Source organism: Hippopotamus amphibius, chromosome 6 (genome assembly GCF_030028045.1).
Source record: "Hippopotamus amphibius kiboko isolate mHipAmp2 chromosome 6, mHipAmp2.hap2, whole genome shotgun sequence".
NCBI lineage: Eukaryota > Metazoa > Chordata > Mammalia > Artiodactyla > Hippopotamidae > Hippopotamus > Hippopotamus amphibius.
Window position 1 is genome coordinate 7,822,590 of NC_080191.1, and position 23,723 is coordinate 7,846,312.

Here is a 23,723-nt window from a genome sequence, read left to right on the forward strand (position 1 = left end):
TCTTCCTGCTTTTACTCAGTGCCTTTGCTCTTTGTTAAGAGCTGGAAATTGTTGGTTGGAACAGGGCAGATGACAAAGAATATCAGCAACAATGTGTTCAGGCATCTGGCTCTGCATTAGTCTACGTGTCATCACAGTGTGTACACCAGGGAGCGCCCAATCTTCTTTGAAGTGTGATAATCTCAAGAGCTAGGGCAAAATTACAGAGACTTTGGTGCTAGCACCAGCCCTTTACTCACTGACTTCGTGCTCAAGAGGAAGCAGACTGTGACAGGAACTTGGAGGTGAAGGCCTGGGCCACCATAAGGGGGTAGGACACCGAATTATGAATGCTTACGTCATGGCCCAATTGGATGGCCTTGAAGACTGAGTACTCACTTGTGACTCTCGTGTGTTGGTACTTTACTTCCAGAGTCTGACTCCAGTTTATCTTCAACTTGACTTCCCTGCTCTATCCTGACTTCTCTACATCTTTACTAGAAATACTGAATGTCCCATACATCAATAGCTGAAAATTTATGTTGGCATCACTGTTCCACGTTACAACAAACAAAAATAACCAATTTGCTTACCTTTGTGTGTCCGGACCACACATGAATTTGTTTTTTGGGGAGATAACACTTCTCAGGTGGCACTGTTGACCGCAGGTTAACACCAACATCCTGAGGTATGTGAAGATAGGACCTCCCTTGATAGTCATACATTTCTTTAACTGAGACAAGAAGGCAAAAGAAAGCAGTGAACAAATAAAAGCTGTAGTCATCCCATATTTTCATAGGGATATCATTGCATATTAAAGTTTAGGTAATAACACTCTGATGATGTTAAGACCAAGAGTCACCTAAAATGTAACTGCCTAAAATCACTGCTGTTATTTACAATTAGAGGTAGTATTTTGGAATCCCTAAATATCCAGAGAATATCAGACCTTTAAATAAGCTCTTATTTTCTGTATCCAGTTACACATCTTAGTGGCATACACAAAAGACTCCACTGCAGTATAATTACAGCGAGAGAAGAAAAGATAATACCTGGGCCTTGTGAGTCACTGGCAAAGAATCAGAAGCAAAAGAGGATAAGAAGGAAGTTAAAACAAAACAAAAATATATCAACTATCCTTTCCCCTGCTTTCCTCCTTTATGCCCTTCCAGGTTCCTTTTCTAATCTCTTTTCTACTTCCCAGATTTTACAATACAGTCACATGTGAAAATTAAATGACATAGTATATATAATAGCATTTAGTAGCATGCTGCACAGAGTAAGTACTCAATAAATGTTGGCTGTTATTGTTATTATGGCTACAAGCATCACAGTACTAAAACAGACTCCTTGGAGATAAAACTGGAGCTTGAGAAACTAAATAAATATGACCTCATGAAGCCGATATATTTGATAAGTGATATAACATTAGAATAATCAATACTATCAGAACTGAATTATTCTTTATATTCTGGTAATCACCACATAACTTCCCCAATATAACTAGTTACTAATGAACCAGGTAGAGTCTAGACTGTTTACAATTTATTTTGGTGAATATGCATTTCCTTCTACAAATCAAGTATGAGAATCTTAATCTCCAATCTACTTACATGAAAAACAAAGTTTATTCTTTTAAAGTGTAATTTTTTAACAGTTATGAACTGTAATCATACCTGGAGAATATCTGGCTTGGGTTAAAAACAAAAGGTTAAAATGACTGGGCAACTAGTTATATACCAAGAAGAGTCAACTTTATATTAGGAAAGAACAGATTGTGAACCATAATCTCCTTTATCTTTTTTTAAAAAAATTCATTAGTACTTCAAAAAACTTATCTGTGTCTATCTCTTTTATTAGAACATAGAAGAGTTTGCTATAATTTCTTTGGGATGCAAATTGTCCAATATAATTCTTAATATAATGAATTCTAGCAGCTGATTAGTAAAAGCAATTGATATACTGACATTATGTGACCAGAGAAGAGAGTAAATATCTGAAAGTTTATCATAGAAATGAAAAGGCATTAAAAAATATATTACCATGTAAGATTGTCTTTTCCTCTCCAGGTTTCTCTTCTTCCTGTTTACCTTTTTTCTGCCTCTTTGCTGTGATTTCATCCAATTCTTTTTGTTCTTCCTAAGGAAATTAAGGACTGAACTTCTAAAATGGATCTAGAATCGCATCCTGGCTAACGTTGGTCACAAATTCTTTATGAGGCACACATTTTTGGTGAAGCAATAGCTGCAAGTATGTCTCCCAGGATAATAATCTCAACTCTTCGGCAGATCACAAAATAGCATTAAATACACAGTGGGTACTAGTTAATACTTTTAAACTCATTTTTATACAAAACCCATCCTTCTGGAACACCTAGAAAGTAACTTAATGTATTATGCTAATTATGTAAGTGAAAAGATGAGGCAATTGGAAAATCTAGTACCAGAAAAGACAGTGAATTTTAGCACACAATGTTCTTCATTAAACAGCTTTTAATACTATAAGGATATAAGCAATGACCACAGATATGTGACACAACTTTTATGGGAGGAGCAGTAAAAGGTGGGGTAGTAGTAAATCCTTATAATAACTAAGAAGTTGAAATAAAGAGCAGCATATGTGTATTATTGAGATAACTGGATGTGAGATATAGTTAGAATGTTAAGCTTCGACAGTACAGGATTTTCTTCATCTTGCCCACTGCTGTATCCCTAAGACCTAGAACAGTGACTGGCTTAGAGAGACAGTAGGATTAGGAGGTAGAGAGGGGCAAGGTATGGTTTTATAATTTTACTTTATAAACTTCATAATATTATGAAAGAAATATAGATATATTACTTTGTTAAAATTTTTAAATAAATTAATAAATAAAAACCATCATCAATTCTAAAATCATAAAAGACTGAATCTGTAATTACTATCTGAATATCTGGTATCAGAGAAGCAGCTGCCATGGCACTTTAATAGTATTATCAAGGTGATTTTTATTAAAAATTGTTCAATATTGTATTTTAATTAAAAAGTATGGAAGAAAATAAATCAGAAAAGTATAAACAAAAATTATTTCAAAGAAAAACAAAGGAATCTTACTGTATTTTCTCAATCAACTAAGGCAGAGAAATTCTGATGAGTCATTTGGTTTTCTAAGGAGACCTCAGGTTTATTAACATAGATATCCTTCATAGACACAAAGCGTACACGTGAATTGGCAATGAAAAACATCAAAGCTTACTTCTGAAGGTTTGGCTACATCTTTTTCATCCACATATTTTGCCCATGGTCCCAAGAAACCATCAATATTAGATGCATCATTTTCTTTGAATTTTTTCCTCTTTTCTATTTTCTTCTGACCAGTTTCAAACACAGTTAAACCTATATTAAAAAAACAACAAAAAAAACCAGAGATCATAAATAGGGATATTTTCTAAAGAAATAGCTATATACCTATATCTGTATCTATATCTGTATCTATCTATATATATATATTTAAAACTCAAAATAAAACCTATATGAATCCAGATACATCAACTCATGGTATATAAAAAGAGACTCAGCTATCTGGGCAAAGCAGCTTTCTACCAAATTCTAATATATGTGAAGAAAAGACCCAGCTATGTAATCCTGCAATGGTACACAATCTTAAATTAATCACAGACCTTTATCAGTAGATTTTACCACTTCTTGAAAGAAACACAGCAATTTAATAATGCTAAATAATGATAAAATTATCTTTGAAAGCAAGAATAAACTAAAAATTCTCATTTAAAAGCTGAATTAGATAAAATTACATGAAGTAATTAATAACTTTTCCTAGCTTCACTTGCTTCTCTATATTGTAATGCAACAATATAAGGAAGGTTTTGAAGAATCTGGTATTGCATCCAAGTGATCTCAATCTAAACTTGACCTCTAAATCATAAATCTTAACAGAAGAAAAGAGGAAAAAGGATGCTTCTGGTTGGGATTCTCACTTGAACAGTCAGAAGTGGCATGCTGTGTGTAGTCATTAAATTGGAAAAAGAAAGATTTACAGGAGCCATAGTCACAATTTAACTGTTAGCTGAGAATCTAGCTACATAAAGATGTGGCTTCTCTCTAACAAAGAGAAAAGCTTGCCTATATTAATTCAAATCAGTTTCCTTTAGGCTGTGTTATAACAGAAGGTTGTTAAAATCCTATTTTAACAACAATCTAGCTTATAAACCAAAGGCAGCTTGATCATCATGGCTCTAGAGTTATTAGGTGCCCTCGTCCAAACAGCATATTCTTTTGCTACCGAACATTTTATGGATAAGATTCCAAGGGGCTGATGAGCTTTGTGACAAGTTAGCATTCAGAGTATGATGCTTTGTCTTATAATAATACAAAAAGAATACAAGTACAAACGTATGTTTTAAAACACATATTCAAACTCAGCCTTCAAAGCAACCCCTGAAAGACAATCTCCACAGACATGCACGAGATTTTTTCTGCTCTGTTAAAATGGAGCTTGACATTAGTGTTGAGAAATAAACTGCTAAAACTAGCTACAGATTAGTTTCAATTTCTTGAATGAATTCTACAAGGTTGGCACTGTGCGAAGAACTGCCCCCACACAGACACAACTATCTTCCCTACAAGGCTGCACACCTAGTAAGTGGCAAAAGCAAGCTCTAAACTAACAGTTCTATACGTTGCTCTAAACTATATCACTCTACTGTCTCAACTTTTAATAATAAAAAAAAAAAGCTAAATTAAATACTAGTTTTTCCCTACTGTCCAAAGTCAATCTACAAACAATAAGTATAGGTATATGTATTTGATATTAAATATTGATATTTCAAATAAATTACCTTGATTTTTTTCAGCTTCTTCTACAGAACCAATATACTTAATAGACGCTTGATGGTTATCTAATGAAGGGTCCAATGCATAACCTGAAAGGAAAAAAAGTACAAATTACTGACTCCATTTTTTTCCATTTACAATTCGTTTTAATTCTATACACATTTACTCAGTTTACATTTTCCTTTCCAGATGTTGCAAATGGTCTCTTTTTTTGTTTGTTTTCTTGTGACTTTATTTCTTCCTTATTTTTTGAAAGTATTACATCCTCCTTCATCATCAAGATGTACACACCAATAATTCTATCACAAGCAAACCAAATTTTCAACTGTAAATTTGCTTGTGCAAGATAATTTTAAAGATCTTCACTGTGTTGGATCTCTCTGAGCTTATCTCCAAAAGAGTTATCACTTTACTTTATCACATTCAACTGTCCACTAATATTCTGAGGACCAATCCTTCTTTCCTAAGCTATGTTTCTATTTAGAATCATGAACCCAAATCTCAGGCTGGACAATGAATGACTTCAGTAGAACAGATGAACCTAGCATATTTACATTACATTACTAAGAGCCCCTTAGGCTAAAATATCAAGCTTTAGCCTTAAAATTTCTTAGAGCTTAAAAATATATGTACATCATACATTCAGGAGTTTAGAAACCTTTTTATTTTTGATAACAGATAATACACAGCTTAGTTTATCAAGTTACATAAAGTATTAAATAATTTAAAAAAGAAATAGGGTAAGAAGAATTACATAAAATCTAGCTATTATTTTGAAAATGCTATTCTCAGTAAAGATAGTCTTCCCTCCCAATTTAAAAATGGTATATTTCTACTTAATAAATCATTATTTACATTTCTTTGGTAAGAGAAATATGGATATCTACTAGCATATGAATATACTCCTTCAGCTAGAGTATGTAGCTACATGTAAATGCAGTCTTCAGTGGTCTATGGGAATTTAAGGAAAGTCTGTATTAATTTAAATCAGTATCTCTTCAACTGGGGGGGGCTAGTATGATAAATGTTTGGTAAAATCAGTTTTATTAATAATCCAGCATATTCACAAAAGAGACCTAGATCATTAATCAGTCTATGGCCTACAACCCATGTGAACAATCATGAAATACTACATAAGAGTACTTGCCTATTTATTTTAAGGGTACATTCTAGTGAATATAGGTAACATTTAAATTTCCTTAATCATTTATTTACATTTTAACTTTCCAGCTAAAGATTAAAGGGAATTTCTTTTGGGAAACAGAAAAAGATTTGTCATCAAACATACTTTTCACACACGCTAAGCATGTAGGTGCTCAACTCACCCTCATGATATGCTAGCACTGAACCAACCACCTAGGTATTAGCTCTTTGCATATAGTTTTTCTCAGTATTAAAATATGTTCTTAGCCTGAGGAGAGAGCTTGACGGCAGAAAGCAGCTTTGGAGGAGAATCTCTGAAATCACAGGTTCAAATCCCATAAGTTATTTTATCTTTTATCTCTTTGACATACATAAGTGTTCTATAAATTATTTTTCTAAAATGAGACTTTATAAGGCTCATGTAAAATTTAAACCAACATACTCTAAGTTAAAAATCCCCATCTCATTCATAAAAATTTATATAGAATGTAATTCTGTCTTGAAGGAAATTTCTGTCTATACAAATGGCATTGCATTATGTGTTTGGAGAGAGGTGTAGGACGCAGAGAGGGAAAGGTAGTCGCTGGTTCTTCTTATGGTCTCTGTGTAACTACCAATTCCCAGCTCATCTGGCATGGAATGTCCTCTTCTTCCGAGGAAAGGAATTTTTCTTCTCCTCCTTCTCCACATCCTGTGTGCTAAAATTTTTACCACCACTGTCACTATTACCACCACTGTCACTATTACCACTACCGCCTCCTACCCAGGTAATTAGGGGATAACAGTATTTTCCTTTTACTAATAAGAGATGTTAAATATTTATCTATTGCTATACGTCTTGCTAGAAGTCTGCCAGTGACAGAACAAGATATAACTCTAACACTACAGAATTTTAGTCCAATTAGTTTTCTACCAACCGATGCCTCAAATAAGTGAAAATATCTACATTTAAGTTCTGAAATATTCTTATCTATTTTTCTGAAGCTTATTTTCCATTTTATCTTTTTAATGGAATTAATGTTTCTTTCTTTGTAGTCTTACTTGAAATGGCTCTAATAAGTTTCATCATTAGATTCTTAAGATTAGTAATATTAATGTCTCAATAGGTAAATGAAAAGAGACCATAAGCAATCTGCAAAAGAATGGTTATAAATATATGAAAAAACCTTCAAATCTCATTAGTAATCCAAACAGATAAAATTAAAATAAACAGATACAATATTTTGATTATCAAATAAACAAAGGAAAAACAATCATGTGAATCTTGAGTAGGGAGAAATAAGATTTTTACACATGGTGGTGGCAGTATAAGTTGGCAGAATTCTTTTGGAAAACAATTTGACAATATATAACAAAAATTTTAAAAACATTTACATACTTAGGTCCACTTCTGGGGATTCCTCGTAATAATGAAAAAATCCATAAAGTTTTATGCACAAAGATATTCACTACCACATATTAAAAAGTATTTTACTGCAGCTTAAAATGTACATCACCACATTTTAAATAATGAAAACTAGAACCAACTTGCAATCTAAAGTATACAAGAATTTTTACATAAGTTATGATATTCAGCAGGGTATTTTAAAAAATTATTTTAAAATGTTAATAAAAGGGTTTAATAAAGAGTTAATATTCAAGTTAAAACTTAGTTAATAATGAGTATGGTGAAACTAAAGGTATTTATTTTAAATTCTATTTTCCACCTCCATAGACTGGTGTAGAGGAAATCATGAGTGAAAGGAGGACAAAGGAGAGCAACCTCACTGAGAAGCCCCAAGTAAAACCAGCAAGGGAACAGGCCAGGAACCCAAGAGAAAAAGGGAGAACAGGACAAAAGAACTGACACAAACCACTGAGAGACTAAGAACTCAGGAGAAACACCTAAAAGCAAAACTGTAGCATAAGTAAGTGGGATGATACAGTGAAGGAAACTATCTTCACAGATAAGGGGTAAAAGGTGGCTGTGATGAACTAAGTCAAATTATACACTTAAATTACAACACTGCTACAACCATTTAAAAATGGTTAAAAAAGCAGGATCAGTATCTGTTCTGTATCCCAGCAGAGTTACAGAGTGATGAATACGAGACTTGGGTAAAGCTGAATTTCTGTGCCATCTCCTTCACGTCTTGTAGGTAACACTCATACACTACAAGATATAAGGAAGGTTTGCTCCCTGGCACACTGAAAATCAGAGAAGTTAACAGAAAGGTCTTGTAGCCTTACATTCCATGTGTAAGAGTGAGAGAAAACAAGTAGATAGGAATTATTATCTGAAGCTAGACAAAGAACTTACTATGAGAAAATGATAAGACTTTCAAATTAACAGAAGCTATACTTGCTTAGTACTTGGGGGTAAAGGAAAAAAAAAAGACTGCTAAACCTGAGATTGGTTAACTTGTTTATTACTTTAAGTTCAGATAAATGGTTCTCAGTTATAAGATTCTCATAAGGCAGACAGATCATACATTACTTAATTTGCAAGTGGCTACTCCTTTCATTCCAGGCTAACATTTTTGTTTTTAACTCACAAAACAGTTCAATCTGTGTCCTAGCCCACCCCCTCTTAATGGAAGAGGCAAAAAACACTAGCTATTTTTTTTTCCCCAAATAAGCTGTTTCTGAACCCAGGTCTAAAGCCAACTGCATAGCTTTGAATGCTGTAGGATAGTTCAAGAAAAGTAGGTATCTGTAATGAACTTAATTTTACTTTTTTTTTTAACCTGTTCTACTTTGTTTTAAAGATTTAAGCTCTAAATTACTGCTTAAGGCCCTTCCTTTTAAAGTCTAAAAAAACATGCAAAGTCTTTAAAAATCTGTTTTATTATAGGCTAGGATATAATAAATTCATGATACAATAGCTGATTTTTATGTACTGCACATATACTTTAGATTTACATGGGATCCCTTATACAAGCAATGGGTACGATGCATTTATAACCATTTTATTAGACTGGAAGTGTCAATGAACTCTTTGAGGAGATTTTAGAGGCATAACGTCTTTGCTATGACTTTTGGTACCAGTTAATTATAACCTTGCCATGGTGAAATATAATATAGGACAATCTTTTTACAACCAGTTTCCAAGAACATGTTGTGGATAAATAAATAAAACTATCGGTACTAAACCTCTGAACTAATTCATAATGAATCATTTTGCATCACTCACTAAAAATTAGAAAAAAGTAATTTTCCAACATTAGAATAATTATGTAAGTTGTAATATAACCCATCAATGGATATTACATAGCCCTTAAAAATAATAAGCTTTGATATTATAAAGTAAGACTGAAAAATGCTTATGATAGAATATTGAATTAAAAAGTAAGTTGAAAAATTTTCAGTTGACAAGGATTATAGCTCTGTAATACACATATGTATAATGAAAAAGACTTAGAGGAATAAATTTCACTGAAAGTAGATATTTTAGTATAGTGGGATTATAGGTAAACTTTTTCTTCTCTTTCCTAAACGTTTAAAATTTGTTATTTTTTAGTGAAAACAATTGCTATTAAAAAGCATCACTGAATACATAATACAAGGGTAAGTAAAAAATTATCTGTACTCTGGCTGTAGAATTTATTTTAATTAACTTTTAGAAAAGACAAATATATCATTTTCCGACATAATCTCCTTGCTTTTCAATACATTTTGTCCACCTGTCAACAAGCTTTAACACCTCAAAACAAAGTTTCTGCAGAGTCGACAGTGTGGGCAGAAGTGTGTGGACATGCATTGTCATGCAAGATCACAGTGCCCTTGGAGAGCAGTCCTCTGTGTTTAATCTGAAGTTTAGGCTTCAGCTCTTCAATAAGCATCTCACTGTAATGAGCACTGTTGATTGTTGAACTTTTCCTGATAATGTTCCAATATTGGCCCTTGAGAATCCCAGAAAACTGTAAGCATCAATTTTCTAGCTGAGGGGTGACTTTTGAACTTTCTCTTGGTCGGCGATTGACGATGTTTCCATTCCATACTCTGCCGTTTACTCTCAGGCTCGTAGTGATGAATCCATGTCTCGTCAACAGTAACAATTCTCTTTAAGAAACGTTCACCTTCCTTAGAGTATCGGTCCAAATTTTGTTTGCAGATATCCAAATGCTTCTGTTTATGCTCTTCTGTGAGTTGTTTTGGTACCCATCTCCCACAAACTTTTTGAAACCTAAGTCTGCTGTGGATTGCTTCGTTTTGAGGTGTTAAAGCATCCTCCCTACAGTCCTGATCTTGCTCCATTGGACTTCCAGCTGTTGGTCCCCTGAAAGCAGCCCTACAAGGACGAAGATTCACTTCTGATGAAGAAGTGAAGATAACAGTGCATTCGTGGCTCGCAGCTCAGCCTAAAACATTTTTTAATGAGGGAATATGAAAGCTTGTTGACAGATGGACAAAGTATATTGGAAAGCAAGGAGATTATGTCGAAAAATGATATATTTATCTTTTCTAAAAGTTAATTAAAATAAATTCTACAGCCACAGTGAGGATAATTTTTGACTCACCCTTGTATTTCATGCGATACTGCTTTCTTAACTTTTTTTGGGTGCTATCTTATAATAATGGCTGTTAATGGTAGACAGGATAGAAAAATTTGTTTAGAATTTTAAAAAAATTCTATAAGAAAAAAAGGAGGATGTATTAGAATTTTAACTGCAAAAAAAAACTAAAAGAAAATAAGAGACTGCTGCTGATGTCTAAAAATGTGATCATTAAACCTGCTGTAAAAAAGTTCAAAGTTTTCTTTTTCAGTTACTCTTTTGGGAAAGAAATATCAGCATAAGTAATTAATTCATAAAGATCACAATTACAATAGGATTACATTCTCAGTTACTTTGCTCACCCATCCTACCAAAAAGCTCTTCACAGCAGAAGGTGATAAGTGTGTCTGTCAACCTACAGGCGTGGATTACGGGAAGAGAAAGAAAAGGCACTACCAAATACGGACAAATCTAAGTGACCAGATCTGTGATCTGTGGAACCATCAACAAGGACATTATTATAGAGACCATCTTCTTGTCGGGGGATTCCCAGCCTTGTATGCACGTTAACTTTCTCAAATCCCACCACTAATAGGATGTAATTATTTTACATAATGAATTTGTGGCCATTCTATTTCCTGATATTCCTCAGTAATCAACATTGAAAATTTTTCAGAGATAAGATTTGAGAAAGCCAGTAAAGTCAACTAGTGCATAAGAAGATAAAGACACACCTCTTAACACTATCCTGTTATTCACCAATTTCAACATCAATCTACATGTAACAGTCATTCAATAACAAGTGTTCATTAAAGAGTACAAACAGAGAGGACTTCCCGAGGTGGCGCAGTGGTTAAGAATCCGCCTGCCAGTGCAGGGGACACAGGTTCAAGCCCTGGTCTGGGAAGATCCCACAAGCCACAAAGCAACTAAGCCCATGCACCACAACTACTGAGCCCATGTGCCGCAACTACTGAAGCCCATGTGCCTAGAGCCTGTGCTTTGCAACAGGAGAAGCCACCGCAGTGAGCCTGTGCACCACACGGAAGAGTAGCCCCTGCTTGCCACAACTAGAGAAGCCCGTGCGCAGCAATGAAAACCCAACACAGCCAATAAATAAATAAACAAATAAACAAACTAATTAATTAAAAAAAAAAGAGTACAACAGAGAACTTTCTGTTCTTAAGATCTCAGAATAATTCTAGTACTCAGAAATCAGACCAGAATTAGAATGACAGCTAAAAATATTAGTGCACCTTCCCATTTGCTTAAATATTTATAGATGTGTATAAGAAAACACACTACCCTTTTAAGGAATCCAGATTAATAAATTTAAAATGCCAGAAGATAAAATTGATTATCTCTCACACACACACACACACACACACACACACACACAGAGACACACACATACACCCCACTTCTAATGAGGTTTAACTTGAAACTCTTGTATCACCTTACCATATGTGGCAAAAGTTCTTCTTTGCTGTTCAAACATAAAATCATTGATATGGGCTGGTTCAGCATATCCAGAAAGCATATTTCTAGGGGCAGCCATTTGCTGTGTTCTGAAGGGATTTTCTGGTCCAAACTGCAATGTTACAAGAAAAAAGAAAAAAAAAAATTCTCAGCTTATAAAGCTAGAATGAGTAGAATTATCGCACCATGTATTTTCAACTCTAAATCATCAGGGAACATTAACCTATTTGGGAACATGCTCACCTCACACGGTTCACTACAACTGGACAGTGGCTGGTTAGCACTGTTTGTTAGCCACTAGGACAGGAGAGGAACCAGCTCACTCAAGTCTATGTGTAGCTATTTAAATTTACATTAATTAAAACATTCAGTTCCTCAGTCACACTAGCCACATTTCAAGAGCTCAATAGCCACATACAGGGACTTCCTAGGTGGCGCAGTGGTTAAGAATCCGCCTGCCAATGCAGGGAACACGGGTTCGGGCCCTGCTCTGGGAAGATACCACATGCCACAGAGCAACTGAGCCCATGCACCACAACTACTAAGCCTACGCTCTAGAGCCCGTGAGCCACAGCTATTGAGCCCGTGTGCTACAACTACTGAAGCCCACGCGCCTGCAGCCAGTGCTCCGCAACAAAAGAAACCACTACAGTGAGGAGCCTGCGCACCACAACGAACAGTAGCTCCTACTCACAGCAACGAAGACCCAACGCAGCCAATAAATAAATTAAATAAATAAATAAATTAAGGAAAAACAGAGCTCAATAGCCACATACAATTATTGGCTACTACATTTTCATCACTGTAGGAAGTTCTATTTGATAGTGTTGCTCTAGATAATTGAGACTCACTATAGTTTTGTCTAAATGATGATTTGGGGGATTTCTGGCATGGTACCATGATGTAATTTTAAAAAACACATGTTTCTCTGCTACTAGATTATGAGTTCCTCAAAGGTGGAGACTTAGAACCCTCAATATTTTCCACAGTGCTTGGCATTTTTTTTCCCATAGAAAACACTAATGAAGGAAAGATTAACAGAATCTCACTGAGGGCAGAATATAGGAAACAGATAATAAAAGTAAAGTGCTTGAACAAGTCTCTAGGAAAAGACATTACAAATGTAAACAAAACTTCTCTACTCTGAAAAGTCACACTATGAAAGTCTTATACAAAATAGTGCTATTATTACCTATATGTTTACAATGTTTTGAGTTTCCTGAATGGCTTTCCAAATGTTATTTAACTTGATCTGTACAAAAAATTTTGGAAAGTTAAAGAGGTATTCTCTTTCTCATGTTAGAAATGAAGAAAAAAGTCAAGATGACATATCTTGCCTGCCTAGAGTCACTAATGCTATTATAAAAGGTATTGGGAAGATCCAACTCTTTTCAGTTTTAAAATAAAGAATAAAATGAACTTCCCACTTGGAAACAATGGAACCAGAAGAATATTTTCATCTGAATTCTGGAGGGTCAACTGTCATAATGAAATATTTTGACAGTAGAACATCTTAGGTCACCACCATTGGAAACTTCACCTTTTCCATGATATACTTCCAGAGCCATAAATATAAATTATTGATCTTTCCTTAACCAGAATGCAGTCTTCTCTACATATCAACATTATACTATGCACAAAAATCTGAATTTAAATGTCAGATTTGCCTTATAATTTTTTCTGCTTTAGAAGAAAATAAATTACTATAATATTCCTTTCTATTGACAGCTTCCATTTCTAGGTTTAAAATGATTCAGTCTTAAGATATGTAACGTATATAAAGCCTTTCTTACTATTTCTTCTAAATTATAATATAGGACAGGACAAGACTTTGCAGCCCATGTTAGTTCTTCCTGTGCTGATGGGTGGAAATGTAGGGAAAAAATCCAGACTGCTGAATGCTGGAAGTTACAGTTAACTTCATTCAGTCATGAAATTTGTTACAAAAACAAGAACATCCAAAAAATTAAGGATAATAAAATGACTTAAGTTGACTAGAGGATCTAATTGCTGTAGTCAGTTAACATCTGCAAAGCAGCATGTGATATTTCTGGGGGTAAAAAATTCTAAAATGATACAAATCCCCATTGCCCATATTGTTACTGCTATCACATAATAAATTACCAAACATTATGCTTATAATTTCCAATTTAAAAAAGGAAAGTACAGTTTCCATAGTCTAATTTTATTAAGATTTTACAAAAAGAGAACAGTTCTTCTACAGGTCATACATATCAAGCTGGCTCCACCTTTTAAAGAAAGATTCTCTATGTTAAGAGCTTTGCTTTCTAGAATAATACAGGCCCATATATCATAGCAAAGTACATGCTGCGGGGCTGTCCCAGCACAGCCTAGCAATTTAAATGCGCTGTATTTCATAGATACTTAAGCTGAGACAAGAAAAAATCTTCCATTGATATAGGAAGCTGCCTGGGGTAGGATGCATCTACTTCTGGCTCACCTTAACTTTCTGGTTACTGGCAGCTATAGGAGCTGACCTCAAAGACAGTAAATGTCAACAGAGGAAGGCAGAGAATGTTACTCAGCAGGACTCAGCTTTTACCAACTACTCTCCCAGATGTTCCTGGTCTCTGTGAATATGCAACTCAATTCTGGGTTAACCATTAAAAAACAAAAGAATGCATATTTAGAAAATAAACAAAAATGATTTCTAAATGCTTTTTTTTCAACTTTTGGTAGTTAAGTTTAAGTGTAAATTTGTATTCAAGTGATTTTTAAAAAATACATATTCAACTTAATTTAATAGCTTTTAGCCAAGATAATACTGAAGTACACCATAGTCCATTACGATTGTAAATCTCCCATATAAAATATATATATATATTAATTCAGCCATTGCACCAAGAAAGAAAATGTTTCTGGATAAGTAAAACTTACATCTATCATCTGAGTGAAGTAGTGATTTCTTTATAAACTTAGAAGAAAAGCATTTTTAATTTAAGACATTAGTTGATAAATCTAAGAGATCCATGTATTATAAGGCAGTGGTTCTCAAGTCTTTAGCAGGCAGAGTACCTGAGGGTTGATGCCTTAGCAGTATATCATAACATCATAGGAATTAAGAAAACTCAAGTAAAAATTGACTATATGAAATCGTAACCGTAAGTTCACATACTGGGAAAAAAAACCCAATAATTATATTACAGTTAGATTGCTGGTACGTTTTTCATTAATATTTATTGCAGTAATCAATGTATAAAACATTTAAAAACAAATTTTAAGGCAAGAAGAGTATAATGATTAATTTTATTTTCTACAGTTTTGGAAAAGATCACAATTCAATTTTATTGGCAGAATACCTCAATCTTATGACATAAGCAGTTTAAATATTATGATAGCATATTTTATTAGTGGTTCTATGACCTTGAGCCTCAGTTTCCTCATCTACAAAATAAAAGAGCTAATCTATATGACTTCTAAAGTCCATTCTAATATTAATATTTATAGCAGCACTTACAGCCAGATTTTAAACAGTAACTGGCATTTTTCCCCTCTAAACTTTTATATTTTTTCTATTCCTAAAAGTACTATTATTTTAAGGAGTCTGAAATTCTCTCTGAGGCTTATGGGCTTTATGTGAGTCTAGGGAAGCTAACAAATATACTTTTCTTTAAGCGGATCCAAAAGGATTGAGTGAAATGAAGAAAATCACTAGACTAAAACAAGTCTATCAAGTCTTCAGGTTCCATCTGTAATTTGAGAAAGCTTATCTGGATAACTAAATAGATCAACTAGGAAAAGTCCTTGGTTGGGAGGGAAATAGTATTTTATAAAATAAAATAGCCAATTTGTTAATTTACTGAACTAACAAAGTCAAAACTGCATACTAAACGGTGGCCTTCTGAATGGTCTTATAGTTATGGAGTGATTGTTAAGAATGATCTAGACTCAAATCCCCAAATATGGCACTTGCTGACGGTATAGTCTGACAGTTGAATTCCTCACTATGAAACAGGGATAAAAGTACTTACTTCATAGGGTTGTAATGAGGGCTAAAGAAGATAAGGTATACAAATCCCTCAGTGTAGTACCTGGCATAGTGTAATAAATGGTAGTTTTATTTTATTAGTATCCATCCCTGTTCTTTTCCATCATGCAAAGCTTTAAAATTAATCTTCCTAAAAATTCATCTATTAAATCAAGACCAAACTCTTCACCATGGCCCCTAGAGCCTGTGCAATACCGACTGTACAAAGCACTATTCTGGTCTTATCCCGTTCTCCGCTACCGATGATGGCGAAACCGTTACTGTCCTTTAGATTTTGTGATTCAGCTTATGCTCTTTCCTTCTGCCTGGAATCTTTCCTCATAAAGGCCTATTAGCCATCGATGCCAAAAATATTAACGTAAATAACAGTAAAGGCTATAATTTATTAAATGCTTATTCTGTGCCAGAGAGTTTCCTAAGCACATCACATATCTCATTTATCCTTATAATTTGGTAAAGTAGAAATTATCTTCATTTTACCTGTGAAAAAACTAAGATAATCTAAGGTCATGCAAGAGCTAATAAGTGGTCTGTTTAGCCCATCTCACGTTCTTAACCAGGATTGTACTGCTCATTTCAAAAACAAATTTGCTAGTTCCAAATACTTTCATGGAACTTTTATCTTTATAACAAGATGCAATCGCTCTTTTAACTTGACTGGTGCTTTAGAGGCACTATAGGAAATAGTATGGTCTCTATCTTTTTTTGGAAAATACTTAGCATATCCTCTCTGGTAAATACTACCTTGAGAAGAGGGATTAAACCTTGTCTCTAATAATGGATTCTCAAAATATGAGAACTTGAATTTCACCTAGCAAAGTTCCTGGTAACACTTTTCCAGACTTTGCCAAGTTATACAGGCCCTAATCATAAAGTTCAAAGTCGATAATTTGTTATGTCACAGGCAATTCCTTTGAAAGATTGTAATTTTTCTTCACTTTTCAGTCTCATCACTCTTTTCTTAAATTGTTGACAATAAGCATTGAAATGTTCCTAACATAAACTAATGATATATTTAACATGAGGTTCCCTGACATGGGAAAAAAAAAGAACAGAAAATTAAAGGACAGATAATCCCCAAGAGAGAATGATAAACCTATTGCCTCGACAATAGCACTCAAAATTTTTTGACCTTTTGAATTTTTCTTGAAAGTTCTGAAAACTAATCACACAGCAATATATTAGTTACACATAGGATCTAAACATTTAAGAAAAACAGGCTTCATGGAAAATACACTGACACAGGAATGCCATACACCATGCCACTTCCAAATTTTCTCATTTTCTGAATTCAGTGGCTTAAATCGAAGTACTTTACATTACAAAAAATCATGCAGTGCATATATATATATAAATAATATACTACCTCTCTTTAATGTGCTGGCTAAAATGGTGCCAATGGATATAAAAGAGGCTATAATTCAACAGGTTATAAGGATTTAAGAAATAATGGAGTAAAATAAAAAATGTGCCAGTCTCAGAGCACGAGAATGAGACTTTTGCTTATTGTACACTTAAGAGAACAGCTAGAACATTCCATCGCCATATTTTAAGTGACTATGGAAACCTAAGCAGGCAAAAATTACATGAAACAGCTTTATCAAAAAAAAAGGACAATGACTATATGCTAAAAAATAAAACGATATTAAAAAGTACTTCTTTCTCTACCAGGATGCAGTAAGCTATAGCTCCATCTTTAAAGTGCCCTTAAAGATTCTGCTACAGAAACTGTATTATTATTTCTTATAATGACCTTTTTCTGACATATCTATCCTGTCAATCAAGCATTCTTTTCTCCTTTTTAAAGGCTAAATACCTAGAAATGCTAATCTTTTCTACAAAGACTTTCCTAAATGGACAATTTTTACTATTTCTGTTTTCTTCCCCCTTCTTCAGCTTTTTAAATGCTTCCATCACCATTTATCATCATCAGAAAAAAGAATCCATAAGCTGTATGACTCAGAGCAAGCAATAAACCATGTGACGATTTTCGAGCAGTAGTGACTACGTCAGTATGGCATCTCTTTTTAGCATTTACCACGGCAGCATCTGTCACTAGATGTGTCATAATATACTACGCGTTAATGATACATGCTAAATCAACCACAGGTTTTTCCTTCACGGTTAACTTGTAATCCCCCCTCATCAAAACTGAGAGGAAGATGGTAACTAAGTGTGCATCTAAGACTTAGATAGTATTCTACAAAACTGTACTATTTAACTTTTGGAGAATAGAAGGATATATTTCCCTTTTGTTTTTTAATTGAAATATTACTAACATATAACAGGATATATTTTCTAACAGTTTAAACAGTATACTTTCATGAGAAAACTTCAAAAAATTCACCAACTGTTTATCTATGTGTAATTTAAATACTATAGCAAAAGACACTCTTAAATGTAATACACTTTCTTACCTCAGGAGCAAACATGGTCTCATAGGTAGGATTATACTGAACCTCTTTGACAGCAGGGTCAAGGTGAACTCCAGTCTCCAAATCTTCCTACAAGAAAACCAAATGAACATTAAAGCTATGACAAGTAACTACTATATTTTAGACACTACATTAAGGTCACACTAGCCATTTAACACTGATTTTATGAAGATTTCACTAGTGCTATATGATATTAATATAAAGAATTATATAGATTATAATTCTAATAATCAAAGACTAATAAAAGTAATGTAAACAGTTATAGAGGTTAGAATGCATAACAAAAATTTTATCCTTCCAAAACACTGACTTTATCCCATGTGAATAAATTAAAATTTCTAAATAAGTTAATACTACTCAAAGTCTTAAAGTGAGAGAGTCCAACCCTCTTTTTTTATTAACTTAAAAGATGTGATCTTCTGGTTCCAAATTCAGGAGAAGCATTCCTTCTTTATTCAGCAGACCTTATTGGATACAGCAGACCTTATTGGATATGTACCCAGATGGACTTGGTTAGGGACTGCAGAGGAAACAAAAGGAGTCGGCAGGGCCCAAATCTTCTAAATCTGAAGTCTAATAATCTGTGTTGACTATTAAATTCATCTCCCAATTTAATGAACATAAAAATCTCACCTCCACTAGAAAATCACTGGTAGTCTATCTGTTATGTAATCCCACCACAGAAACAAATATGTGTAATATATCAATTTTCTAGCCTGGATTTCTCCCCTGAACTCTAGGGATTTATATATCTGAGTTTCAACTCAACATCTTTTCTCCCAGGATGTCTAAAAGACATCTCAAACTTAATATATCCAAAAAGGGAACTTCTGGCCTCCTGTTCCCCAATGACTCCTTCTACCCTTCTCTAAATTAACCACAATCCCACTCTTAAATTTGTTCAGGCTAAAATTGCCAGTTATCTTTTTTTTTTTTTTTAGTTCTTTATTGGAGTATACTTGCTTTACATTGTTGTGCCAGTTTCTGCTGGACAACAAAGTGAATCAGCTACATTTATATATATATTCCCATATCCCCTCCCTTTTGTGCCTCCCTCCCACCCTCCCTATCCCATCCCTCTAGGTCATCATCAATCATTGAGTTCATCTCCCTGTGTTATGCAGCAGCTTCCCACTAGCTATCTACTTTACTTTTGGTAGTGTATATGTGTCAATGCTACTCTCTCACTTCGTCCCAACTTCCCTCCACCTCCCCACCCCCGACACCGTGTCCTCAAGTCCTTGACTCCTCTTTCTTTCACATTGTATATCCAACTCATCAGCAAATGCACTACCTTCTATGGACACCCAGAGTTCAACCACTTCTCAAGTCCTCTTTCACTATCACTTCAGTCCAACTTATCATATCACATCTGGATTATTTGTAACAGTCTCCTCACTGGTCTCCCTGCTTCGCCCTCATCTAATCACAACCTCACTTCACACAGAGGCCAGTGTGATTCTTCTAAAATATTAGTTAGATTATGTTACTCCTTCACTCTAAACCCACCGGTAGCTTCCGCATTTAGCATAAGAGCCTAACAAAGGCCTACAGGGCTCATTACCAAGTTGCTTTCAGAAAGTACGGTTCCCAAGGATAGTTTTATAGCGCATTTTTGTCTTCCTGTATTGTCCTGCCTAAGCATTTACTATTAAAAACATGTTATTGGTACATGTTTAATTTACATATCAAATATCTTATAAATAAATTTCCTTTTTTAAAAATTAATTTTTATTGGAGTATAGTTGTTTTATAAAATTTCCTTTAATTTAACTAGGGTATTCAAGTTATATTTTGAAATTCTTAAGGAAGTTATATATCATCTATGAATTATATTTCAGTAAAGCCAAAAGTAAAAAATTGTTATTATAAAATGAAGATGTTTGAATCTAACTGGTTGAGAATTTACCCTCCATAATCTGTTCCTCACCCCTACCAACTTCTGTCTTCACCTAGCCCTGTGCCTGTGCTCACTTTACTCCAGCCTCACTGGCTCATTTGTTACTCCTAGAATTCACCAAAAGACAATCCTACTTCAGGGTTTCTGCACTTACTGCTTCCTCTCCTTGGAATGTTCTTTCTCTGGATATCCACATGACCGTTCTCTCTCCTTTCAGGTTTCCGCACAGGTTTCCTAATTTGCCCTTACCTTGCTTTATTTTTCTGCATTATATTTATTATCACCTGACAAATATTTATTGTCTACCCCCCCCATTAAAGTATAAGCTACAGAAGCTGGATTTTGTATGCACAAATGTGTCCTTAACCCCTAGAACTATCCCTATCATATCACCTTCTTTATTCTGTTGGCCTCTTGCTGATGTAGGATAGATCTGTCAACATAATGCAAAGATAATGCAAAGTACCATCCCAAGTTTTGCAAAACAGGTGGGATATCATGAAGGTGACAGTGATGCTGGAAAAGAAGCAATGCCACTGACACATGAGGATGTGGTGGAGTTAGACCAGTGAATGACCAACGGTAGAAAACTGACAGGAAAAATAATACTACAGGCACATAGTTACTGTTCCAAAATTTTGTCACTATTAAAACACCCCTCACCAAAGCAGGCAACTTAGTTTCTTTACTTCACAGAGATAGAGTCCTTCAGGTCTGACTCTCTTAAATGTCCTGCCTCTCTTGTTTCAAAATTGTCCACACTTTTATCTTATCTCTTGACTTCAATTTCCACCCCAAATTTTTATCTGCAGCCTTGGCCACACCTAGCCTCTGTATCCATGTACCTAATAGCACACTGAACTTCATTATATGGCTATTCCACAGCATCAAACCCTTTGCTGCGTCCAAAACAGAAGATGCCACTCCCCCATGACTCCACCGTCACACACTAACCAACTAGGCGGAGTCTTACTGATTCTACCCCTGAAATATTTCTCTAGCAACCCTACTGCCACCCTCCCTTCTCCACCATCCTACTTCAGACTTCATATCGTGTCTGGTCTATTATAATATGTCCTTATCTACTTTAATGTACCCCCATTTTTGCTGTATTAGACTAATTGCTGACTTTTTAAAATATCAAGCACTTTAATGCTTTCTGTGCTGTTAGCAATGTTACTTTGTTCCTTATGCATTTCCCTTTATTATCTGATAATCTGTCATCCTCCTCTTTTCCCTGGTACCTCCCCTCCTCTTGGCTCAGGGAAAATGTTTTTTCACCCACAGTGGTAAGAGATGTTGCACATAACTCCTAATAGCCCTTGTGATATATTACTTGTTGCACATGACTTTTACTTATATTTTATATTCTTACTGCCTAGTAGAAAGCAGGACATTAAGCACAAGTTCAAGAAATATTTGTTAAATTAAACAGAGGAAAGAAATGTCAAATCCACAGAGAAATTAAAGAGGATGAAAGCCAACCAAGGATCATTAAATGCGGCAATTATGTCACGAAAAATCTTTGCCAGAGCAATTTTGGTAGCAGGGTGAAGTATGGAGAGCCAATTGCAAGGGGCAGAGGTATAACTGATGATTTATAAAAGAAAAAAAAAAAGACAGCAATATTTTTGTTTTTTCAAGACATTTGGCAGTAAAGAAGAAGAGATGGGGTACCAGATTGAAGGATTTTCAGGGTAAAATTACGTTTGTTTTTTTCCTTTCTAAAGAAAGGCTAAGCCAAAGATTCAGTCAATCATAAGCTACAGGAAAGGAGCAAGTAGGGAGAAACATATGATAAGAATGAGGAAATAATCAAAAAGGTATGGTCAATCTGGAAGAGGTGGGAGGGGAGATAACACAGGACACAGCCAATTAGCCTCTGAGAAGAGAAGGAGAGTCCTCCCTGAGATGAAACAGTTCCAAAGAATGGGGGATGGGGGATAGATGTTTGGAGTTGGTGGGAGATGTTGGGAGTCACAGATCTTTTAATTTTCTTTGTGTAATTAGGAACACAGACATCTTCACAGAATAAGAATGGTATTCAGATTCATTTATTCATTCAGTAAATATTGACTGGGTGCCTACTATGTGTCTGACACTGTTCTAGGCCCATAGAAATAGACGAAGCTCCCTGCTCTTGTGTTTTCTTTTTTTCTTTTTGTCCATGCTGCGTGGCATGCAGGATCTTAGTTCCCCTACCAGGTATCAAACCCATGCTCCCTACAGTGGAAGCACGGAATCTTATCCACTGGACCACCAGGGAAGTCCCTCCCTGCCCTTGTAGAGCTTATATTCTGCTGGGGGAGACAGACAATAGCCAATATAATAAACAAGTGAATTTGCTAGAAGAGGGTACATGCTAGGAAAAGAAGCATTTAACAACACCAGTGCCAGGACCAGGGCAGACACATTATATCACATAACCCTTATAACACTTCTGTAAAGTATTAGCAAGATTAAGTCATTTACCCCAAGGTACCAATAGAAAAAAATGAGAAGGGGAAAAAGTTAAAGTAGCCACAATGAGCAATGTTAAAGAGACCCAATGAGCAGCAAACAAAAAAATCACTGGCAGAGTACTGGTAAACGTTCTTAGCTACAAGCAACTGAAACCCTCATAAGCTGATTAAACAGTACTGAATCCTTTTGAGTTTCTTTTAGAATTGCCAACAATGGTGGTGAATTAGCTTGGGAGAATAGGCACTAAAAAGAAAAAAAAAAAAAAAGGATAAGTGTACAGATGTAATTCAAAATCAGTCATATCTTAGTACCAGTCCAGTGAGGACAAAAGTTCACCATTACTGAACATCATTACTAAATGCTGGATGCTGCAGGAGAGACTTCTGGCCAGAGGAACTACATGATGCTGGTCACCACTGCCACTTAAAATATTCTCTTTGCTTCTTTGTGGATTAGCTTTAGATTAGAATTTATGTGGATGCATCTGTCTGTGAGCCGAAATTATGGTCCTAAACCTTAGCTGAAAGGGAGCTGGGAGAATAGAATCTGGGTTTTCAGCTTCTGAAGGCAGGAGGCAGAGAAGGATGTTGTTCACATTAAGACTATTAAGGAAGGGGGTTCAAATGCTGGGCCACCTATATATTACCTAGAAAGCATATCCCAATTTTCGTTGATTACAGAGAGCATCTACCTAGGGCTCAGTAGCAAAACTGAGTAGTAAAAAGTTAAACTGCGTAAAAACTAAATTAAACGCTTTTCTCTCTTAATATTCAACTTATAATGATAAGCTGCTTAAAATAACAAGAGGCTTAGCCACGTTCATACCTCCCCAATGGCTTTTTTAGAATAGTTGCTAGAACCACTTTATGATATGGTTTACCAGATCCTTTTGATTAAGGGTATTTTAGATACTCTAAATGTGAATTATTTTGAGCAGAGTACCACAATACATCAAGTTTTAAATGCAAAATACAATTTAAAAAGAACTACTCTCAAAAAGCAACAGTGGCAAC

The 23,723-nt window shown here is 34.8% G+C and overlaps 1 protein-coding gene across 2 annotated transcripts in view; it reads right to left on the minus strand.

Annotated features, from left to right (window-relative positions):
• Positions 1–23,723, minus strand: part of CDC40 (cell division cycle 40) — a 52,441-nt gene that overhangs the window by 17,835 nt on the left and 10,883 nt on the right. For both annotated transcript variants that reach the window (XM_057739089.1, XM_057739090.1), the window contains exons 2-7: positions 18,330–18,416; positions 11,886–12,015; positions 4,812–4,895; positions 3,212–3,351; positions 2,022–2,118; positions 573–712 (exon numbers count right to left, since the gene is read on the minus strand). In XM_057739089.1, coding sequence (XP_057595072.1) covers positions 573–712; positions 2,022–2,118; positions 3,212–3,351; positions 4,812–4,895; positions 11,886–12,015; positions 18,330–18,416 — 678 coding nt within the window. The remainder of the gene's footprint in view (positions 1–572; positions 713–2,021; positions 2,119–3,211; positions 3,352–4,811; positions 4,896–11,885; positions 12,016–18,329; positions 18,417–23,723) is intronic.